The 23,378-nt window shown below is 32.5% G+C and overlaps 1 protein-coding gene across 1 annotated transcript; it reads right to left on the reverse strand.

Moving 5' to 3' along the window:
* Positions 1–2,418: 2,418 nt before the first annotated feature.
* LOC117113405 (porimin-like) lies at positions 2,419–22,630 on the reverse strand (the record flags this gene model as incomplete). Its single annotated transcript, XM_033256725.1, is given in 7 exon segments — positions 2,419–2,460; positions 3,580–3,618; positions 7,459–7,488; positions 8,530–8,556; positions 10,341–10,379; positions 11,445–11,477; positions 22,334–22,630. Coding segments are annotated over 7 exon segments (328 nt in total), but the record flags the coding sequence as incomplete, so codon positions are not given.
* Positions 22,631–23,378: the final 748 nt, after the last annotated feature.

A 23,378-nucleotide genomic window follows, 5' to 3' on the forward strand; every position in this document is an offset into this window, starting at 1 on the left:
TATATATATATATCAACGGCAAGCAAAATGAATATAAATTAGAAACTTTTTCATTTTTTCATTCTGGTGAGTACATTAATTTGCCAAAAATAAAATTTAATTATTATTCAAAATCATCATCAACAGGCTGCGAGAGTGCGAAACAATGTATAAAGAAGTCTTGCCAATATGAATTACAATATATTCAATAATAAAATTATAATACTGTTAAACTTTGAACTTTTGCCCATATTTATAAATTAGTTTTAATCATATTTTTCTCATTACTCATAACCAGTCACTCGCTTTTAAAATTCTGTGTCTGCGTCTAGCTCAGTACTTTTATTAATACGTTTCGCTCTGGAAACACATTCTTTTTCCGGGGCAATGTCTGCTTAGTAAAACTGACTGTGCCGCTTATTTTTAATATAAAAAAAACCAAAGCCTAGATTTCAATACTATATAAGAAAAGTAGTATTTATTATTAGGAAACACACCACATTACTCTACAGAAAGCATTATCTTTGAGAATTTATGGTTCCAAATGAATTAGGAAGACATACTGCGTGTTAAGCAAGGTTAAATTCTTCCCGCATGATCCAATTTCAAAATTTTAAAATTGATGTTGTGATTGCTCATTTGCGACCGCTCTCGATTTACTAAAAACCAAGTAATTTTAAAATTGGATCATACTATATGAATTAATAAAACCATACATATTAATTATTATGAATGTATCAAACAAAATTAGCATGCAGTGGTACAGAGTACTTATTATCTGAAATGTTTTATTAGTATGAAACAGGAAATTAGTATAGCAAGCATGATAAATGCAACAATAATAATAATGAAACATACAACAAATAAATATAATTTTCATGCAGGAATGAATGTATTCAATAATACTTGATAATTGGTTTTAATCAGATATCTTCATTGTGAAACACACTACACCAGTGACAACCCACAAAAGTAGTGGTAAATTGGCAAGTAGTGGTAAATTGGGAAACAATTCATTACGCATTTGTTTAACAATTCATATGGGCCAAATTACACATAGGACACACTGCTTAAATGTCTCATCCAAAAGACGATGGGCTTACTATATGAAACATGCATTTCAGCCTTCCAGGAGAAACAAAAGGAAAGCAGTGATTAGAATTTTTACCAGGGACCAAAGGTTATGTAAAAATCCCCATGGTTCAACACACACATAGAGCCTCTCTTCAGTTCACCCAACTGAGCCAGTTTTGGACCGAAATTATATAGAAAATTACCACTATAATATTTTCTAGCAAAAAATAATAGGCGTTATTCACTGACAAGGGCTCGACAAAATATACACACACCTGTAGATGCTCAATACAGCAATCTCAAACTATTAAAATGTGTTTGAAGTTCTGATATAAAAATATTTGCAGCTACCATAATTTAGTAGACAGTTAATAGTCAAATGAAGCATGCTCATTAATAGAATTTTTATTAATAGACATTCTTGTCATTTTAATGAAATAACGCTAAAAGAGATAGAGTCTACTATAAAAAATGATGCAATCTACAAAAAAAATTTTACTCATTACTGTAGTATTGTAGGTAAGGTATAGGCAGTATAGCAAAATGTACTACTGTGCAGGCAGCAACCTATGAAGAGCTACAGTAGAGATACTACAAAATCTTTCTGCTACAGGACTAAACCCAGAACCTTGAGACTTGACAATGAAATAATAAATTGCTAAGTCGTTGTCATGTCCACACTAATCATCAGTTAACACGTTGGCTGCCAGCGACAAGTATACTTACTGTACCCACAGGATGTTGCTGAGGGCGCCAGGGATGAGCATACTCGTCAAAATCGCGATAACATTCTAGCGTTTATAATTTCCTCAGACTCAACGGCTTGTAGTTCATTGAAGATACACCAAGACGATAACGTAAATGATGTATGTATGCTTGTTGTGTTATGTTGCCAGTAGTACACTCGAGCGGCACAAGTGGGGGCGCCCTTTGAACATACACCAACCCAAGCAAAAAGCAGACAAGATTAAACACGCACTTGGCATAGTCAATAAAAAATGCTATCACAGTGCTGTCGAAGAGTTTACTCATACACTAATATTTTCCCGCCAAGTTTATAGACACATCATTTTGATGATATGACTAGATAAAATTTCAAAGATGTATATATTTGTTTTGGCATATGGGTAGTAACCTTAAAATAAGGTCTGACAGTTAACGTGTTAAAACAAAATATAATCTACTTCAAAGAAAATATGTTAGTGTGCACACAGGCCTAAGGTCCTTCCTTTTTGTGCATAATTTTTTTTATAGTAGTAACTGTATACTGTATATTATAGTCAACATTTGGTTAGTTTAAATAATATTATTGCTTTATACATATTTTGCTCTATAATATTTATAAAAAATTAAAACAAGACATACTATTGGTTGGTTCATCAGTGGTAAAATTGAAAGTTGTAACATCTGGAAGTAACATAACATACAGTAATACAGTTGGAAGCAAAATGCATTTTTTCTATATCCATAAAAACTTCTGAATGAAACTAGGTACTCTATTTGTCACCCATTTTGTCACCTATACATTTGTTGTACCCATGCTCTGTTTGTGACTCAAGCTCTACATTAAAAATTTATTCTAATAGGTGAGAATTTTTTATACCTTGCTTCGCGAACTTATTTCTTTAATGATACGGTAGTCAGAAGAGGGCGTGAAAAAAAAAATCAAATTTCTGTTTTCTTATCTTTAGCAAATGGTTTTGCCTATAATAACTAGATGGAGGAGAAAATAAGAAATAAAGTTTTATTGATAAATGTAAAACAGTGTTGTAATTGGATGGTTAAATGCTTTATAATTAATATAATTAGGAATAAAGATAAATCTATTTTTTGAGATTTCAAGTAAGTAGCGTGTGTAATAAAAATGAAGAAAACTTTCTTTTTTTAAATGCACTAATTGGCCAAAAAATATTAAAATTATTTTTATTTGAAATCGTCATTATTGGCGGGCAGCACGTTCAGTATAACAAAGTATAAAAAATGTCTTGCTTAACTAAAATACATCTAAGACCCACTACTCTAAATTTAACCAAGTGGGAATATTATTGGAATATCTGTGCCAAATGCGAAGTGGAACAAGTAATCTCATTTGCTGATAATATTTATTATGATAATATTGATGATGATGATGCACGGGCTACTGATGAAATAATGATGGTGGGGAATGATTACAACATTTCAATGCTAAGTAAAATCCGAGTATGTTTAGTGTGCGTGGGTGTTTTGAGAATAATAAATATAGATCAACAATCTATTTACAGTACTTCTACAAAACCAAATATTTATGTGAATTGCGGCCAGAAAAAGTTAGTTGAGTGTCAACAAATGCATGCATGACAATAGTGTCACAACAGTCTGTATAGACTCAAAATAGGGAATATAGTGTATACCCATGTTTTCACTCAGAAGTCCATAGTACTTTAGCAGGAGCATGCATGTTGATTAGCTTGGGTTAATTTGAATATTTCTTTTATAATATAATAATATGCTATCTAGGCTACTATATAAAAAAAAGTAAAGACATACTAGTTGTCACAACGTCTGTAGTGATTATGATGGTGAAATCTGAAATTGAACACAAAATTAAACTTAATGAGCTTAGAATGTTACAGTCGAACCTCACATTCAATCAAAGCATACACCTTGTGGCAAAAGGGGAGGAGTTATAATTTTAGAAAAACAGCCTTTATACAAGATTACAAGGTCATTCAAAGGTTACATTATCTGAAATAACATTTCATATTTAAATAAAAAAAATAACTATCAAACGCAAAAATAATGTAGTTCCTTTAATTTACACACATAGTTTAGTTTGATGGTAATTATAAATATTTACAGTAGGTTTCAAACAAAACTTTAAGTTTCTGATTAGTCTCATTAAATTTCTCCAAGAGATTTCCACATATTTTTGATGTTGATGGCAGCAATTTCTCAAAGTTTAGTCAGGGAACAGTTACAGTAAATTACTATTATTTATTATTAGTAATTTAACAGTTCCCTGGTTTAGTTTAGTAAGTAATATTACTTCAATCAGAATCAAAGACAAACTATAATGTAAGGTCAAAATTCAAAATTTAGACAACTGTGTGGTGAGCTAACCAAGAACAATAACATTTAATATTTTACTGGAAATTCTTTTACTAATCCTACAGTAAAAACTTATTTGTTTCTTCTGTGTCATCAGAAGTTGAAAACTTTATATTTGACTCTTGATGAGTACTGTACGTTTCACAAACTTTTGGCCAAATTTCGGGCCGCGAATTTGGCTGTGAAAAAAGAATTGTCAAAATCAAACATTTTTTTTTTTTTTTTTAAACTGCTTGCTTAAGAGTAAATACAAATTATATGACATTTTGTCAATAGAATATACAGTCAATGCCAAATTATTGAAGAACCAGGTAATTTTCATGTTTTAGTTGGTCCCTGGAATTTTAAGGAAGCCATGAAATAAAAATTTGCAGAGCTACTGTAAACAATACAGTATTTTAATTTCAGGGGTTTTTCCAATTTCAGGGGTTTTTCCAATTTCTTCAATAGTGAGAGAAATCTTAGAATTGGAATTAAAATGATGCATCGAAGCCGCAACTTCCAACATTACTTGCCGGTACAAATATGCTAACCTGACAAGAGTTTACAATATGAACATAGTTTATACAGAAGCCTTGAAAGGGGCATTTTCATTTTCAATTATTAATATAAATTTTAACTAATTCTCTTGATAGATATATATAGTTGAATAAAAACATTTTTCACTATTTTGATGAATATTAGAAATTCTGGGAATAGTTTAACCAATTATAAGTTAGTTTATTTTAGCGTGTAAGTGTAGTGTAAGATAATAGTGTCCTGGGTACGACGTTACAGACTGCATCCGGTCGAGTCGTCGGTGACTAATTCTGGCAACCCCATCTGGTGGTCTTTAGCGGCCGCCGATAAGAGGGTAGATGGACACCCAGCAACATGAAAAAAAAACCAGTTGAACAAAGGGCGGATGAGCTTATAGGAGCCAATGGCCAACCATGCCTTAGTTTAAGGAGTAGGTTTTTTAGTTTCATAACATCAACTTTTTTCAAAACGTCAAACTTAAAGAGCGCAATCACTAAGCGCATAGAGGCTTTTTCGCATGATGCGCTATATAAATCCAACTATTATTATAATTTTTTTTTTAGTTATTTCATATTGAATATTTAAAATGTACAGTACATTTGGCATCAGGGAGGGGACATTTAAAAATGCTAAATAATTCTTGAACAGTTAAATAATCTGATAACAAAATTTACCTTGTACAGTATTCCCTTTGTTACAAAATCATGTGTATTGGTTGAAATTTTTTATTAATTGCATACATACACATCAAAATTCATAATTGTCCCATCTGTGACATTTGAGGAGGTTCCTTCCTTAGAAAAGTAATGCTATAAAAAAAACCTAATATTCAATTTTCTCCTACTAGATACTATAACTTAATATTTTATCAACACATTTTTAGATAATTTTTTGTTTAACCTCATTAAAATAAAATTATCCAGTAAATAAATTGTCACAGACGGGACAGTTTTGATATGGACGTGACACTTTTTATGACAATTAAATAATTATTTATTTTGTACTTAAAAGATTGTTTTTCATTGGATTGAAAACAAAATGTTGCATTGATGACAGATTAATATTTTTTATCCCTTTTTATATTGAAAAGTACGGTATTTCTCTCATTGGACAAAAGTGTCCCGTCCGCGACATCAGGAATGTCAAGGCCATGATGGAACATAATTCATTAAATTTTTCATAAAATTACAGTTTAGCTATGTAAAACAATCATTTAATATCTTTTTATGGTGAGGAGAAATATTAGAATATACCTTTCTAAAAGTCATGTCCAAATTTTGTCCCATCCATACATTTTATTTCATCAAATCAAAAAAAAAAAAATTTTTCCCCCAATAACTAACCTTAGGCATATATGTGAAGCGCTTAGGGGCTTTGTTAAGACATTAAGCGCTATATAAGAACGACATATTATTATTATTATTATTACATGTAAACATTGAACACACTTTTAATCTTATATTCTATATAGATAATAAGATATAAGTGGTTACATTCTCAAAAACGTAAAATCCGTGACAAAAAAGTACTGTAAAATGCCCCGAAAAACAGATTATACTGTATACTTTTTAAATATCAGATAGCAGTCTCGTATGGAAGCAGAAACCCCTCATAAACCCAATTCCCAATGTTACCCACTCAATGTATGTATTTTTTACAAAAAAAAAAAAAAAAAAAATTTTTTTTTTGGGGGGGGGGGGGGGGAAAAAAAACACTTGTTAAAGCATGTACAAATAAGCTACACTTTCATCAATTTGGCCATTCATAGGGGATGCAACTTTCAATGACACAATAGAAGCAAAAATGTTAAGCAAAAAAAATATCTTCACGATAAAAAAACATTTATAATGATGACACAAAGTGAGGCTGCACTAATCTTATGCACATGCAAAGGAAAATTACATTTTGTATTAAATTGAGACAATAAACTTGAATAATAATTTTTTCCCCTAGTTTTTAAATACAGTATTCAAAAATCTGTATCATTCCAGAGTTTCTTGACAAACACTCTTTTTGTGCCTTAAAAATCATAGCAAAATGCTTTTTTCCTCCAGAACCTGACTTCAGGCAATGATAGATTTCTTTTTTTTGCCAATTTCTTAGCAGATTAAAATAACACTTAAATTGGCCAATAATCACAGAGTTTAAAATAAAAACGTAAATCAATGCAAACAACTTTGTTGTTTTTACGACATTTCAACTGCAAGTTCAAGGTTTTTAAGACAATACTGGATGAGTATATTTTTAAAGAAAACAAAGTACAACATAATTTGCAATGAAAATTCAGGACTAGAAAATGTTTCACATTGCAAGAACCCTTCCAAATATAGACAAGTCCAAGAAGAATGGCGCCCTCTGTTGTCTACACCATTAATGGGGAGTCCGGGAGTCGTCACTACCCTAGGCCTACTCCTAAAATCTGGCTTTTTATTTTGCAGCTGAATAATGCTGTCAGTCTTCAAACTAAAAATTTATCAAAGTTATATTTTGGGTATTTAAACATCTTCCAAATTCGGAAATGCCACCACAGTAATGGCATCGACAAAAGAGTGCGGTGTTCAAAAATTTTCTCTTGGATTCGTCTATACTTCATGCATAACTTTAAGCTATGTCGAGACTATCAACGTTTCTTTGACAAAAAAACTGTTGTATGCCCATATATAGTTATGATGTGCCTATATATGGTGATGATGTGATGTCATCAAGGCCATATTTGGGCATGTCACATGTTTTTGTCAGACAAAATGTTATAGTCTGGACAGGACTTTAGCAACAAAGAACAATTTAAAATAAACGTACTTGTTGGCTCAACTGTAGTACTAGTAGCATCTGAAAATTTAAAAAAAATAATATAATAATTAAACTCTAAAGTATACACAGTCTTTCATTTAAAGCGTACAGTATGATAAAGCCCATATTCAAAGCAAGTAAATTTCACATGTGCTCCAAATAATGACATCCAAACGATATACATTCTCAGCTCTTTGTATTATATGCACTGTAGTACAGTTATCTGTGCATTTATACTGTCCAGTATTTAACTCTATGAGGTATCCAGCACCAGTGCCAAATGGGCAATTAAAACAGCCCCTGTTGGCTAAGTTTTTTATTTCTTATTTAAATTTACTGATCATGATAATTATTATTTCAGGGGCGGATCCAGAGAAAAGTCCTGGCAGAGGCCATGCACCATGCATAGGAAGAGGCATAGTCGATTATAAAATAAAATCAATTCTTGTACATACATTATTTACTTAAAACTTTTATTATAGTGATATAATGCAGTACTTTAAATTCCATTTTCATTCCCTTTTCTGTCTCTCTTCTTTTTAATATTTTTTTTCCTTCTATTCTGGGGAGATCTAGCACCATGCCTATCCCCACCTGGATCATTCATGTATTGTACATCTCAAAACCACTCCGTGATGTGACTAACCTCCTCCGGAAATTGTCAGATGGGACACCCTGTTGGACAGCTTACAGTAGGCCCCACAGGGCAAATCCTTGCCCCAACATTGGACAACAGGTACCCACAATGTACTGTACTGTCAAGCATTGATAAAATACCACACAGGTAAACAACAAAGGTCTATCTTTAATTTGTGTACAAAAATTCTGTAATCATTTGTGTAAATATATTTTTTGTGATGTAACATGGATTGTAGGTCATTCACTTGCGCAGTTATGCAATTGACTTTGACCCTGTGACTTTTGACCTCATGTTATCAGGTGGAAATGATATCCCACGGTAATGAAAAGGAAATATGCCAACAATCATGTTGACAACAAAAAGAAAAATACAAAAGAGCAAAGCATAAAAATAATTATTTATTAAATTTAATAATGGAATCAAAAACATTGAATACTTACTTGTTCCATTAATAGTAGGGACTTGTGCTAAAAATTAATTAAAGTAATATATTAAATAAAATTAGGAATTGCTCTGAGACTATATACAAATGCAGCATATAGTACATAACTCCACTCTCCAACAATACTGTTTGACATAGTTTAATTACTATATTAACCTGTTGATATGCAACTCAGCATATTCTAAGTATCAAATACAGTATTGAATAAAATTTAATTGAAAAATTAAATTGAAATGTTTGTAAATTGCATATGTCTATCACTTGAATTTTACTGCAAAGATTTTGAAATTTCAAGATCAATGAAATAAGCTTTATGTTTTTATAGTGCCAGATCTAGGGTATGGCAAAGTGGATTAATAGGAAACCCCACACCCTTGTGACTCCCAAGTGGGGGATGTGTGTGGGAATGTGTATGTAAAATAATGATGTGAAAGGGGAGGGGGGAGGGTGTGTACACTACAGTATGTATAAGCTTTTATTGAGTTTAACCTATTTAATGTAATTAATAATTCAGTCTGCCGAAACTATATTGAGTCAGTGTTACGCAACCTGTCCTCCGGGGACCACAGTACTGTATGTATGGGCTTTTATCGAGTTTAACCTATTTAATATTAACACACAATTCAGTCTCAGAAACTATATTGAGTCAGTGTTACGCAACCTGCGGTCCGCGGACCACACTGAGGTCCGCCAAAATATATTGGTGGTCTGTCAAACACTAATGGTTTGTTAAAGTGGTCCGCCATCCAAAGGCTGAGTGGTCCGTCATCGTATGGCATATAAATTCACAAAAAACAACATAACTATTTTAATTTGATGCTTTCATGCAGAATATGGCACACGTATTATTGCAATTTTGGGTTTAGTCTATCGGCCTTGCTTTTTGTTCCAACTTTAACCTTACAAGTCTACAGTAGAAATAAGCAGCCTTGGTCAGTCTCATGCACGCTCCTTGGCGTTTCCGCCTGGGTAATGTTCACAACAACAAATGCAATAACGAACGTAAATTCAAATGCTAAGAAAACATCAGTGATACGAGTAGGCTCAGGGTAGCCATTAGAAATTTTAAAATGTCCAAATTACTCAAGCCTTTATGTTTTTTTTCCTTTAGGCTGTTGTCATTATTTGAAACTTTGCTTTGTAAATTTTCTGAGATACCTGTAATAATCAATTTCCCAATGATAAATCATTGATTTTTTTGCCCTTTAACCTTTAGCGGTTAGGTCTACTTCGTCAAAAGAATTCATTTACTATATTGTGCTCAGAAACCTTATGGCAGAATTTAGCAGAAGTTGTTTGTCATAATTATAAAGTAGCCTACTGGCACAATTGATGTTATATGTAAAAATCAAGAAATATTATTTGTCTGTGTCTGTATAGGTCTAATTAATGACTTTGAATATTAGTAAATTGTGCTTGTGCTTGGCGAGAGGTGTTTCTCGGGTGAGAAAGAATAGGCAATTAGTCGGTTTATCCAGGTAAGTATTCACGAAGTACTGTAGACTAGTAAATTTGGAGTGGTCCACAAATTTGTTCATATTGTAGACAGGGTCCATGGCCCAAAAAGGTTGCGCAACACTGTATTAAGTAACACCATATAATTACCTTTACATAAAGTATGCTGATATTTCATAAATTGAATTTAAAACAAATAAAGAAAAATAAACATTATTCAGAAAAATTCATATTCTAATATTTTGTTGCAAGTTTTAAAATCCTGAGAGATCCTCTTGTGATTGGTTGACACAAGAATTATTATTAAACATGATGTTACTTTATGCCTGGTTTACAGATGTCAACATACTGTACCTGTTGTGACAGCATCTGTTGTTGCATCTGTTGTTACATCTGTAAAGAAAAAGCAAAAAGTGGTTAGAGTAATACAGGATTTGAACCCAGGATTGTGGCATTGGAAGGAATTACAGCTTCACACATACATACATGTATTTATTGCAATCTGATGTATTTTAATGACTCTCTAATATTCAGATCGAAAAACAAACTTTCAAACAAGAAATACTCCTCAAAAGCAGCATTTTTAACAACACTATTTAACTAGCAATACTGTACAGAATTCCAAAAGATTTTCATCTTCTAATTTTTAAATTTAAAAATAATAAAAGGTTGACTATTTGACTGTTGGGATATGCCATACTTTATGTATGCCTCACCTCCACTTTCACTTTATTATAAATGATTATTCAGGATTTTTGCAAGCTTAAATCCCATTTAATATTTTAATTATTATCTCACTGTTTACCTACATATGTAAGTGAATTGGGGATATGCCATACTTGACGTATGCCTCACTTCCACTCCCGTAAATTCAAAATATTGAATATTTGCATGTTTTTACTATTTTTATCATCAATTGTCTCACAAAGTCAGTACTGATGGGTATCTGATCACTATGTGCAGCATAATTCATTTATGTTTCAGATAGTTCATTTAACTACAGTAGATCTCCGGGAAGGGATTTCTTCAAAATTAGGACTCCTGAAGTAAAGCTGAGTAAAATATTATTTGATTATTGACTCTTAAAACTGATTCAATTTCCTTTACACAGTAAAGTACATTCCTAATACATGTGTAATGACTATAAATCAGTCATCTTAAACATTTAAATTTGAACATAGACAGTGACATTGTAAGATCCAATGTTTCAACGTTGTTGTTTCCAATGTTTTGTTTTGTATGATTATCAAGAACAATGTTTTAACTATATGATGACATAATTAATGTCGAAAATGATGACATAATTAATGTTGAAATATTGAATCCCAACACGATGGCGTGTATTTCAATACTTGGAGTATGTATTATACTTTCTTATATGAGGCATGTTGTGGCAAAATGGCTAAAGTTGTAGCAAAAATTATGTTACTTTATGCCTGGTTTAAAATGTCAACATACCTGCTGTGACAACTGGAGCGTCTGTTACTTCAACTGTAAAGAAAAAGCAAAAAGTGATTAGAGTAATACAGGATTTGAACCCGTGATTGTGGCATTGGAAGGAATTACAGCTTCACACATGCATACTGTTATGCTTTCTTCGGGATCCAATGCAATGAACAAATCAAATGAGAATACATTAAACTTGTATTCTTGATACACAGCTCAGGTATTAATAACGGGGACCTAGGCTTACGACATGTCTCTGTGCGTAGATTCCCCCTCGTGTGTGTGTGTGTTAGCTCTCTATTCGCCTGATCTTTTGTATTACCTTTTCCCGCCCCTGCCTATCTGATACGCGCACAATTAGAATAGTACGCGCGTAAACAACATGGATGGACCTGGATATCTAGTGTTGTTTCAATAATATAAATACATGACAATACAGGTACAGTACATGTATTTATTGCAATCCGAGGTATTTTTCTGACTCCCTAATCGAAAAAATAATCTTTCAAACAAAAAATACCCCTCCAAAGCATTTTTTACAATTTTATATAACTAGCAATACTGTACAGAATTCCAAAAGATTTTCATCTTCTAATTTTTAAATTTAAAAATATAAAAAGGTTTAACTATTTGATTGTTGGAATACAGTATGCCATACTTGATGTATGCCTCACTTCCACTTTCACTTTATTAAAAATAATAAATATTATTCAGGATTTTCGCAAGCTCAAATTCCATTTAATATTTTATCATTAATATCTCACTGTTTTCTACATTACGTTTCCGTTCCTTGGCACGTATTGGCCAAGGACATTTATTTCAACTTTTATATAAGGCCTTTGGCCCAAATAAAATATAATAGCTATTTACAGAGGGAATGATCACTTCTACATTTATAAATGAGTGATAAAGAAATTTACATACCAACTTATTGTATTGATATCAGTAGTGGACATTAATTGAGTAAACTTAACTTTGGATGGATTAACAATAAAATACTTGAATATATAATGTTTTCGAATATCAGTGTAATAAGGGCAAATTAAAGTAAAATGGTATTCATCTTCAACTAGATTTAATATACAATGTTTGCATAATCTATCTTTTTTATCAATTTTTGACCATCTACCTGTTTCAATTTCTACTGTACTGTAATATGCAAGACAAGTTTTTAGTTGTTATGGAACTATACAGTAGTCTACTGTAGGAAATTTTAATACGTCATATAGCAAAATATACATGTTTTTTTTTGTTTTTTTTTATCAAAACCAAATTACCAAATTAAACATAATATTATAATTTAACATTTTAATTTTCTTTAAAAAAAAAAAGCATACAGTACTGTAATAATACAAGATATAGAATAGAATATAGAATACTGTACATGGCTTTTTGATACTAATGGTAAAAAAAACATCAAAAATAAATTATAAATCTGTAAAACACGATGGCGTTCATTTCAATACTTGGAGTATGTATTATACTTTCTTGTAGTATAGTATGTTCTGTAGACTTTATTAAAAAACTTTTTGCTGTAAAAGGGACCTGAAAATAATGAGGCACTAACAAAGTCTCCTGGATGTCGCTGGAGTCTCCCAGAAATTGAGGGCGTCTCCTGCACTCCCACAAGTAAGGACCTCCTGGAAAAGAATCCATCTCCCACAAATTCAAAATAATGAATATTTGCATGTTTTTACTACTTTTATCATCAATTGTCTCTCAAAGTCAGTACTGATGGGTACCACAATGTGCAGGCATACAGTAATTCATTTATGTTTCAGAAAGTTCATTTTCTTAGATCTCCCGCAGAGGGATTTCTTCAAAATTGGGACTCCTGAAGTAAAGCCGAGTAATTGTTATTTGAGACAACCAACCAGTGGTTTTTACCTTAATAAAAACCATATTATTTATTTACACATGGTGTACCGAAAAATTTGTTATATGTTTATTATTTGATTATTGACTATAAACTGATTCAATTTCCTTACAGTAAAGTATGTTCCCTTTACATGTGTAATGACTATAAATCAACCATCTTAAACATTTAACTTTGATTATACTGACAATGACATTTTAAGATCTATTTGCGTCGAACAGAAAACAGAAGATCCAAAAATTACTTTCAAATGTAAACAAATATTTAATACGACTTGAAACTCCTGCTGAAAACAAAGGAGCTAAAATTAGATTCGAAGAAAACAATTATTGAATGAGATGGAAACAATTTACTGTACAGCCCTTTATTTTTGAGCACCCTTTCTTCACGATTTTTTGCGATAAAAAGACAATCGCGAAAAACAAGGGCGCAAGAAAATGGTGAGATTCTGAATGATGCAAAAGCAAGTCCAGGCCATACCCATAGTAATATAAAAGAGTAGACTGGTACCAGTGCTGTCTATTTTTATAGCTGAGCCCATGCCTATGCCCACCTCATGAAAGTGGAATACAAATTGCAAGTTTACATTTGATATTTCTCATTAGTTAATAATTATTAACTATTACAATAATTTTCTAAAAAACATACCAATGCAGAGGCCTACATATTCGGCAAGATTTCTTAACATGTCGCTTTAAAAAAAAACCTTTGTCCAGCCTCTACACAGGCAAACTGAAATGCTGAAGTAGGCCTGAATTATAAGCTACAGTAGTCTACAAAATCGGGAGGGAAGCAGGAGATTGCTCAAAAAATCAAGCAAACCCACCAAAATTGGGAGCTATAGCTATACTAGGCTAAAAAAACGTATTGGTACTGTACTGTAGGTTTCTGAATCATGTTAAAAAAAAATGACTGGAAATGGTAAAATCGCGAAAATAAAAGGTCACAAAATCGAGAAAATATAGGGCTGCGAAAATAAAGGGATATACTGATCTCAGTTCCATCTATATGGCCTAGTGTTTTACTTCATTTGTTTCACACAGATACCAGATAATCCACAAAAATTATACTTACAGATACAAACAAAAATGTTTGTATTAGGAAGACGTGAAGATTATGTTAAAACAAGATAGTACATTTTATTTATATTCTGATAAATAGTTTATAAAATAAATACACTACAGTATATTCAAGAAAAAAAAATGCTATATTGTACGAGAATGAATTAATGAATAAACGGTACAATCAATCATCATTACTATGCCTACTGTATTAAACTAGAAATCTAGTCTTAAATTCTATAATCCATTGTATCTTTAAAATGCTACTACAAAATGCAAGCATCTCATTCTGCTTGAACATATTAGGTATGAGTTCAGACTACAGATTTTATTTTTATCTAATATTAATTCTTGTGTTAAAAATAGTATTTTAATGATATTCTGATACTTTTCAGATGATTTTGTATTGCATTGATAGCAGAGCTCGTATTAACAGTATTATCGATGAATTACTTACATACTGTAAAAGTGTACCAGTATGACCTTTAAGAAGAGATACCTTACAACAGCAGGATTTCACAATGTGTTTCACAATTTCCAGCTTGTTAGAGTGGATCATATGACATTCTTTATGACAATTAATTTAAAACCTGAATTTGATAAACAAAAATGCAATTTTGAACATACTGAAAGGAAAGATTTCCTGGCCTACTGCCTAGCACTGTGTACAATGATTCTGTACTGTATGCTCAGTAAATTTGCCAGATGACTATAATTCCCCACCAATCTTAAATTCAAGGTAAAAGAAGGATATGATGATAATAATAACAATAATAATAATAATAATATTAATAGTAATATTAATAATATAATAACAATAACAATAATAATAACAATAAAAAAAATAATTTAATATTACTGTAATAATAATAATAATAATAATAATTAATAATAATGTAGTCTTACAGTATATAGCGCATAATACAAGAAAGTTGCCTATGCACTTTACATAAACAAAAAAAACATACTGTAAATAATGAAATATCCCAATACTACAATGATTCAATAAATTATAAAGCCCTGACAAGACTATCAAATCTTTAAAAAAAATTTGACGCCTAAATATGGTCATGATGACGTCACATCATGACCATATACAGGCACATCATGACTATATATGGTCACGCAACAGTCTTTCGTCAAAGAAAATTTGATAATCTGGACACTGGAGCTAATCGTTTATTATGTGTACATAATAATTTGCAATTCAGCATCTGGCGAGAGTACAGTTTGTTTTATCTTGTAGATGTTTGTTTTTCCAACAATTAACTGTACACCAACTCCTACACACTGTACAGTACAGTAAAACCTCAAATTGAAGCCCTGGCTATTCTTTCTTTTTGAAATTGGCTTCTTTTCAAGATGGGCTTCTTTTCCAGGCTACTTTGCAAGGTAAAGAGAGGGAAAGTTTATGAATTTGTACTATAAAACAATATATAAACATCTATAACCAATCTGTATCATGGAGTGTATTTAACTGACATTAAATATCCTAAACTACTGTATAAACCAAGCTTGTTTAAAATTATTTTGTTTTTTGAAATTCATGTACAGTCTACCGTTATACTGTACTATCTCGAAAACAAGCATAATGTATGCTACCTTGAGTCTAATTTTGTAAAGAGGGGGCTTCAATTCGAGATGGGCTTCATCTCGAGATTAAGCCCACTGGATTTCAATTCATGGTTTTATTTCTATAGTATTGTTTTTTTTATAGGATTGTTTTCCTCAAACCGTTGATATAATTATTTCCTAAATTGGCATAGCTATTATAATTCCTCTTCTGCCTGGATAAACTGCCTCTTTCATCACCCCTGTACCTATATCTCTCAATGTAAAATATTATTGATTTGTACTGTAGTATTAAAATGTGTCATTGTTGCTTATTATCTCATAAAAACCTTTAAAAAATGAAATAGAATTGAATTGCATTTCAGAGTTCATAGGTCATTATAGAAATAATGTACATTAATGGAAACAATGAACATCATTCCATGTGAAATTTGATATTAATGAAAGCTGTTGGCAAATTATAATTTTTGATAAGGGGCTGTTCTTAAAATAAACTCCTTGGTACTAGTCGACTATATGCATTTTTACAATGCATACACCACATTCTTTTCAAAGAAAGCCAAAGTATCTGTCCTTCAATAATCTCTGGTGGATGACAGGAAATCAAGAAGAAGGATGTAAATATAAATCCTGGATCAACAGTACAACAACAAAGATCATTACCGTAAGTGATGGAGAGAAATTTACAATCATACAACAAACAAAAAAAAAACAATAAAATAAATATAAAAAGTACAGATGGTTAGAACCTAAAATAATTCCTCCATGGTTACAAAACGATTGCGGCTATTGTTACACCAGTCTTAATGCAATTTTTAATTCTGATTGGATGTTATTATCCTAAATCCAATCCATATCATAACATGCAATCAGAAATTATGAAATTTGTTTAGAAAAAGACTGGCATAACAATTGCCACCTCATAAAAAATTGAGTGTATGTCATTTGAAAAGCAATGTTCAAGTATGGTAGTTGAACCCTAAACAAACTGTGAAAAATTAATGTTGACCAGATGGAATTGTATACATGTAACAAATACTGTAATGTTTCTTTGAAATGTATTTGAACAGTTAGAAAACCCTAGATTCGTGGTCTCCAGACACACAATGAACCACTGTCCAAATATTAATAGTGTTTTGTGTAAAAAAAAAACGTGTACTAGGGTTTCTCTATGGTTTAGCACACACACTGCATAAAGTACTATGCCACTAAGCTTTGCTGACTGAGCTAGCGTCTCTATTTTTTTACTACATGATTGAAATTGGATATTCTCAACTTGTTTGAATAAGGAAATGAGTTATTAAATTGTTGTATGACAATGACATACTGTTCTAACTGTATACAATAATATTAAATTTAACGAGAATATTTTGGCTTCAAGCGCATACTAGAATGCAGTATTCGAACTATAAATTTATAACTTGTGAACAAAAAACATTTTCAGAAAATACGTTAACAAATACTGTAGGCCTACAAGTACGTTATGTGTACTGTACATTAACTGGCATCCAATATTACTGTAGATTTAAACATCTTGATAAACAGTTGATTATTAATACATTTAATAAATTGAAAATTTCAATAAGATATATTAGTAGACTACTATATCTTTTGAAAATTTCCAATTTATTAATTTGATTAATAATCAATAATTTATTTGGACAGTATTTTCCAAGGCAATGTTTTTATATGGATTATGTGTTCTGTCAGTATTAATATACTGTATCTTTTTGAACTTTGCAATTTAATAATTGTATTAATAATCAATAATTCAATCACAGTATTTTTAATGTTTTTATATAATGTACAGGCATTAAGTAATTGGATTTTTGCTAATAAAAATAAATTAAAATAAAATAAAAATATTTAAGTAGATTAACATGATCTTAAGCTATCAAATTTTATTTGACAAAAACATGTGACATGCCTAAATATGGTCATGATGACATCACATTATGACCATATATAGGCACATCATGACTATATATGGGCATACAACATTTTTTGAAAAAGAAAACTTGATAATCTTGACAGTGATTTAGATATGAACCAAAAATAAATATCGCTATTCATAATGCTCCCTACTCTCCATTGGCCATCATTCTATTAGTTACAGTAAGGGTGTGCATATGACAACCACGTCAGACGTTTCAAGGGTCATTACCTTTGTCTGTTTACACATTATCAAGTACTTGTGGCACATAATATCAGCTATAGCCACAAAGAATAGACTACAGCTGACAATTTTAAACATATGTTACAGTACATACCACATTGATAGGTCTAATTTACACATGAATGAAATTTGGGACCATTCACACACACACACAAGAATACATACTGCGGTTGATCTGGGTATTATCATGGAGGAAATAATTTTCCTCCATGGTATTATGGACATACTATCATCTGCTTTCCCGAAAATCTGTCACACTAATACCCCATTCAGACTACAGTAGCATCGTATTGCGATCGGTTGTAGCAGTTGCGACATCCAGTCGCACACAATTGCAAAGTAAAATCGTGTGTGAAAGCTCACCAATAGTACAGTAGTCGATAAGTAATCGATATCGCAATTGTTACCCGTTGCGATTGGGTGCTACAATCTTTATTACACCTGATTACCACGGAATCCGATCTCAACGAATCACAACGAATTCCACAGGCACTGTTTGGCTGATGTCAGTCATTACATTCTAGGCCTAGACACCGGACTAGGCCCTAGAATGTAAAGTTTTTTCATGTTGGTCTGAATGCGCTCGTTGATTGCGATCAGGAGTAATCAGTTTTGGATTAAAACCGATTACCACCAATTACATCGCAACCGGTCGCAACAGAGTGTAGTCTGAACAGGGTGTAATTCACTATATTTAGCATCTGATGTATAACATGCTCTATAATGATCACACATGAATCTACCAGCAACAAATTCTTAAGTAACACGATGATGATAATTATACTGTAGGCATGACACTATGCCTATAGGCATCATACAAATTTTATAGTGTGGAAAGTGGTGGTGACCAGCGGGTGGGAGGGGGGTTATTGTTTCCCTCCGCCTGGACAGGCCTGGACCCCCCTGTCGTCAAATCAAAAATTTAAAAAATAATAATTTGCCTATAGATAGACGTTATTTTGACTGCAGTGTCAATCCCTATAGTGTGTCAAAAAGCACATTTTGGACCATATTACAATTTACAGTAAGCCATAAAAAAACTCTCCATTGAACCATACAAAAGAGTTTATCTTCCAGCCCGTCGACCAAGACTTTGTCAGCCTCTTGGCTCGGTCCCCTCCGTCAGCAAATTTGTGGCACAACCGCTGAGTGCAGACAAAGCAAAGATGGCGAACAACAGCTTTTAATTATTACAACAAAATTGCTTTGGAAAGGGTTTGACACAGAAACAGTTTGGCTTCCCAAAATAATGGCGGGGTTACAATTCGTCAGTACAGTTTGGTTGTGTCCTATTCTGAAGTCACAATTGGAAATTCATTTGGTTAAATGAGTTTTCTTTATCATATTTAATTTTAGTTTTCTGTGCATGGTGATTACCCATTGGCACTGAGTTATCGTAAAAATGTGCAATTTCAATAATTTTGAACGGGGTGGCCAAGGTGGGTGGCCGAATTGGGTTACTTTCCAGGAGATATATGTTTGCTTGAATGCAGGAGAACATCCTACTTTCCTGGAGTCTCCAATGACTTCCGGGAGACTTACTCTATGACCCCTGCCTACTACAGTTTGCAGAATTCTATGTACTGTATAAATAATGCAAAACTTTAGCATAATTTTAACACTTGATGCTTCAGAACAATAACAAACCATAGAAGCCTTTACCAAAAAGGAACGGTTGATGGAAATATTAAAAATTGGGCGCTTAGTAATAGGGTTCAAACCCATTGCTGGCTATTTCATATCCTTGGGCAAAGCACTTTATATACCTGAATTTGTCCACTCAAGAATATGGGTACCTGGCAAGCTAATTGCAACATTGAATGTTATAGATTGGTGGAAAAAAGTTAAAAAGTTAGGTGCTAAAGTACATTATAATAATAATAATGCAGTTTCGCACCTACAGTAACTTTTAAATCTTAATTTTTTTATCTCAATGTTTTTCTCAGTCACAATATAATTATAATGTTTACATGATTCAACCACTCACAATTATCTTTCCAACAAAAAAAAAAAAAACCTCTATAAATACAGAGTTTCTGTGCTCGGTAGCACAACGAAATGCTACTTTTAAATAAATTGTGGGAATGTTTGAGTTTTTTTTGTTCAATTTCTTAAATTTTGAAACTATTAAAGGGCAGTCAATATAGTCAGAATCCTATGAAACATCCGAAAAAATGTGGTATCATAGTGTACCATTCTGTACAGCATCCTGTTTATCAGAGGTACAGTACAGTATAAAAATAAGTTAACTATACATTCAAGTTCTTGAATTAAGGTTCATCGAACCATGAACATTTTGGACTTATATAGGTCCATGATTGAACTTCCATTACCCTAAGCTCTGGTAGTTGTTCTGAGAATTTGCCATTCAATATTTTGATATCTGTTCAAGCATTTGGACCATTACTATTTTTTGTTAGTAATTTTACATGTGAATTTCATGTGAACATAGGTAAACCAAACAACAACACCATACAATATCTTATAAAGCATAACTGAAATGGTATAAAAATGCAAATAAATATTAAAAGTGTAACATTTAATTACATAAAACTGCGCACTGTAAACTCAGACATTCTGGCAATTTATTACTGAATGCAAAATGGCAGCAGCTTGTCGTGCTATTAAGCGAGCGCAGAAACGGGCGCTGTACTTATTTGTTGAAAAAGGTACTTTGTGAGTGGTTGAATCATGTATTAACATGTTTTTAAGTTGTGACTGTGCAAACATTGAGGTGGAAAAAATAAGAATTAAAAGTTAGGTGCGAAAGTGAATTTAGCGCCTAAGTTGCTGGTGCATTATAAAATACATGATGAATAAAAAGTATAGCCGCGTCAGTCTGTACAGTATAGAACAGTATAAAGTAAATAACAGCAGCACTTTTGAGTAACAATATATAATTTATTCTCTAGCTTTTGTCCACACAGTGGACTTCATCAGGATGAAGTCCACTGTGTGGACGAAAGCTAGAGAATAAATTATATATTGTTAGTCTCAAAAGTGCTGCTGTTATAAAATACAGTAGCTCTTCCTGTGTAATAGTGTACTGTACACTGAAAGCTTCAAAAATCCATAAAAAATTTTTAGCGAACAACTGTTCGGAAAGTGGGAATCTGCTCCTACGATGGAAAATCATGGAACCAAAATCAATAGCATGGATTGGTGAAAATACGAATACTCATGCAAGAATGACTGAGTGGATTATATGCAGTATCAATTGTGTATAGTAATCCAGCTTTTGCAGTAATTAGCAACGTAATTACAGTCAGCTCTGAAATTCACTCAGCCGTAGGCCTATTCACTGTAGTTGATTAAATACATGGCAATCAATATAATTCCACAGGTACTAAATGGAATTACGGTATAGTCGTCCTAATTTTTAATACGCCGTATTACACATTAATTAGCTCCCATTAAATTATGCATTTTTTTGTAGTTATTATTAACATTAGGTCTAGTATATTGTACGATAGTGTTGGTGGTATTTGCTACCTGGAAAAAAGTTAGTTTAGCTTAATTTCTTTTTAAGTTACATGTAACATCATGTACAGTAATATAAAATTTACTTTTAAAAATGGATTTTTACAGTACAAATGTTTACCTGATAACTGTGGGGTGCCACACCTTACACCACTTCCCAGCCTACCACATCAGTAAAAATTGTAAAAATACTTATTTATTCTGTTTTAAATACTCCAAGATAGAGATGGCAGGTTAAAAATGAAAATTAACTCTTCCTAGCCTATATGAAATATTTAAGGTGATTGAAATGAAGGATTTAAAAAAATTATATAGCAGAAATTAAGCTCTTTTTTAAACAATAGGCCTATTATTAACTTTTATTGATATTTACCAGTGATTTGATCATGGAATGGGTGATTGGCTACATACAGTAGTCCTGAATTATTTATTTATGACTTCATCACGCCCATAGGACTAGGCCTAGGCTAGGCCTACTGTAGGGCCTAGCTAGGCCTAGGCCTCGGGTGGGTGGTATCACACGTTAACAACATAAAAGGTAGGTCTAGGCCTAGGGCCTAGGACACCCCACCCCCTCCCCCGGGCCGAGGCTAAGACATTTTCGTATCCGGCTGACTTATCTAGCACTTCCCTCCCTTCCTAACTAAGCTAGGCTGGGCTAGGATACTACTAGTACTACTATTACTCTGTTAGGCCCTGCAGGCCTAGGCCTAGGCCTAGGCCTAGATGAACTTACTCGGGTTGATCGTTGGTGTTGCATTGGCAGGAGCAGCTTCTACCGCCGTCGTCAGAACTAAAACAGTAATCAATAGATTCACCAGAATAATAAGGCTTGAAGAATACGATATTTCCATTCTGGATAGTGTTGAAAGTTGCGTATCTTAAATATTTATGATCTCTAGTAGGGCATAGGCCTATAATACATTCAATTATATAAACGCTTTTATGTGTAACCTGCGGTGCTTCGTGGCATACGATATCCGCGTCAATAATCACGAGAATAATTTGTATCGTTCGTTTCACCGCTTTGGTTCTATTTACAAAGATCGTATAGCGCCGCTATGCGGCGTAGCGCCGCTATACGATCTTTGCTATTTATACTCTTTGCTTTGGTTCACACTGTACTCCACTCCTCGCGTGACACGAAGGTACTCTATGACCTTTGTACCTAACAAAAGTGTGTGTACTGTTCAACCTCCCATCATCACACCATCTCCCCCCCCCCCACCACTCTCCACCTCTCCGCCCCAGGGTCAATACCATGAATAAAAACCTCCATGTATAAACAAAATGTTTATTTAAAAAAAGGGAGGACATTCCCACATGCATCTGTAATCAAACTGGAAAGATATGAAAACAAAAAACTGCAATCTAGGCGTATGCCTATACTATGCTGTAAATAAAAAAAATAGTAAACAGTGAGCTTAGTATTAAGTTGTTATTAAAGTAATGAGTCATTTACTAGCAAATACAGATGTCTTAATACTACACAAATAAACAGTTTGCAATGAGAAATCAGATCCGGACGTTCCCTTATGCCAACTGCATGGGGATAATAAATTATTCAGAATATCATCAGAAACACTTACTTACGAAATATTCGTGTTAATATAAATAAATTATGTTCCAAAAATACGCAACTTGACTTTTGCTTCTATTGTCATCGCCTTTACCACTAGGTATAGGCCTGTAGGAGATGTGTATAAGAGACAGAGTCCACTGTGTGGACGAAAGCTAGAGAATAAATTCTATATTGTTAGTCTCAAAAGTGCTGCTGTTAT

This window comes from Anneissia japonica, unplaced genomic scaffold, assembly GCF_011630105.1.
Source record: "Anneissia japonica isolate Jap-2015-1 unplaced genomic scaffold, ASM1163010v1 scaffold493_len2256704_cov171, whole genome shotgun sequence".
Classification (NCBI taxonomy): Eukaryota; Metazoa; Echinodermata; class Crinoidea; order Comatulida; family Comatulidae; genus Anneissia; species Anneissia japonica.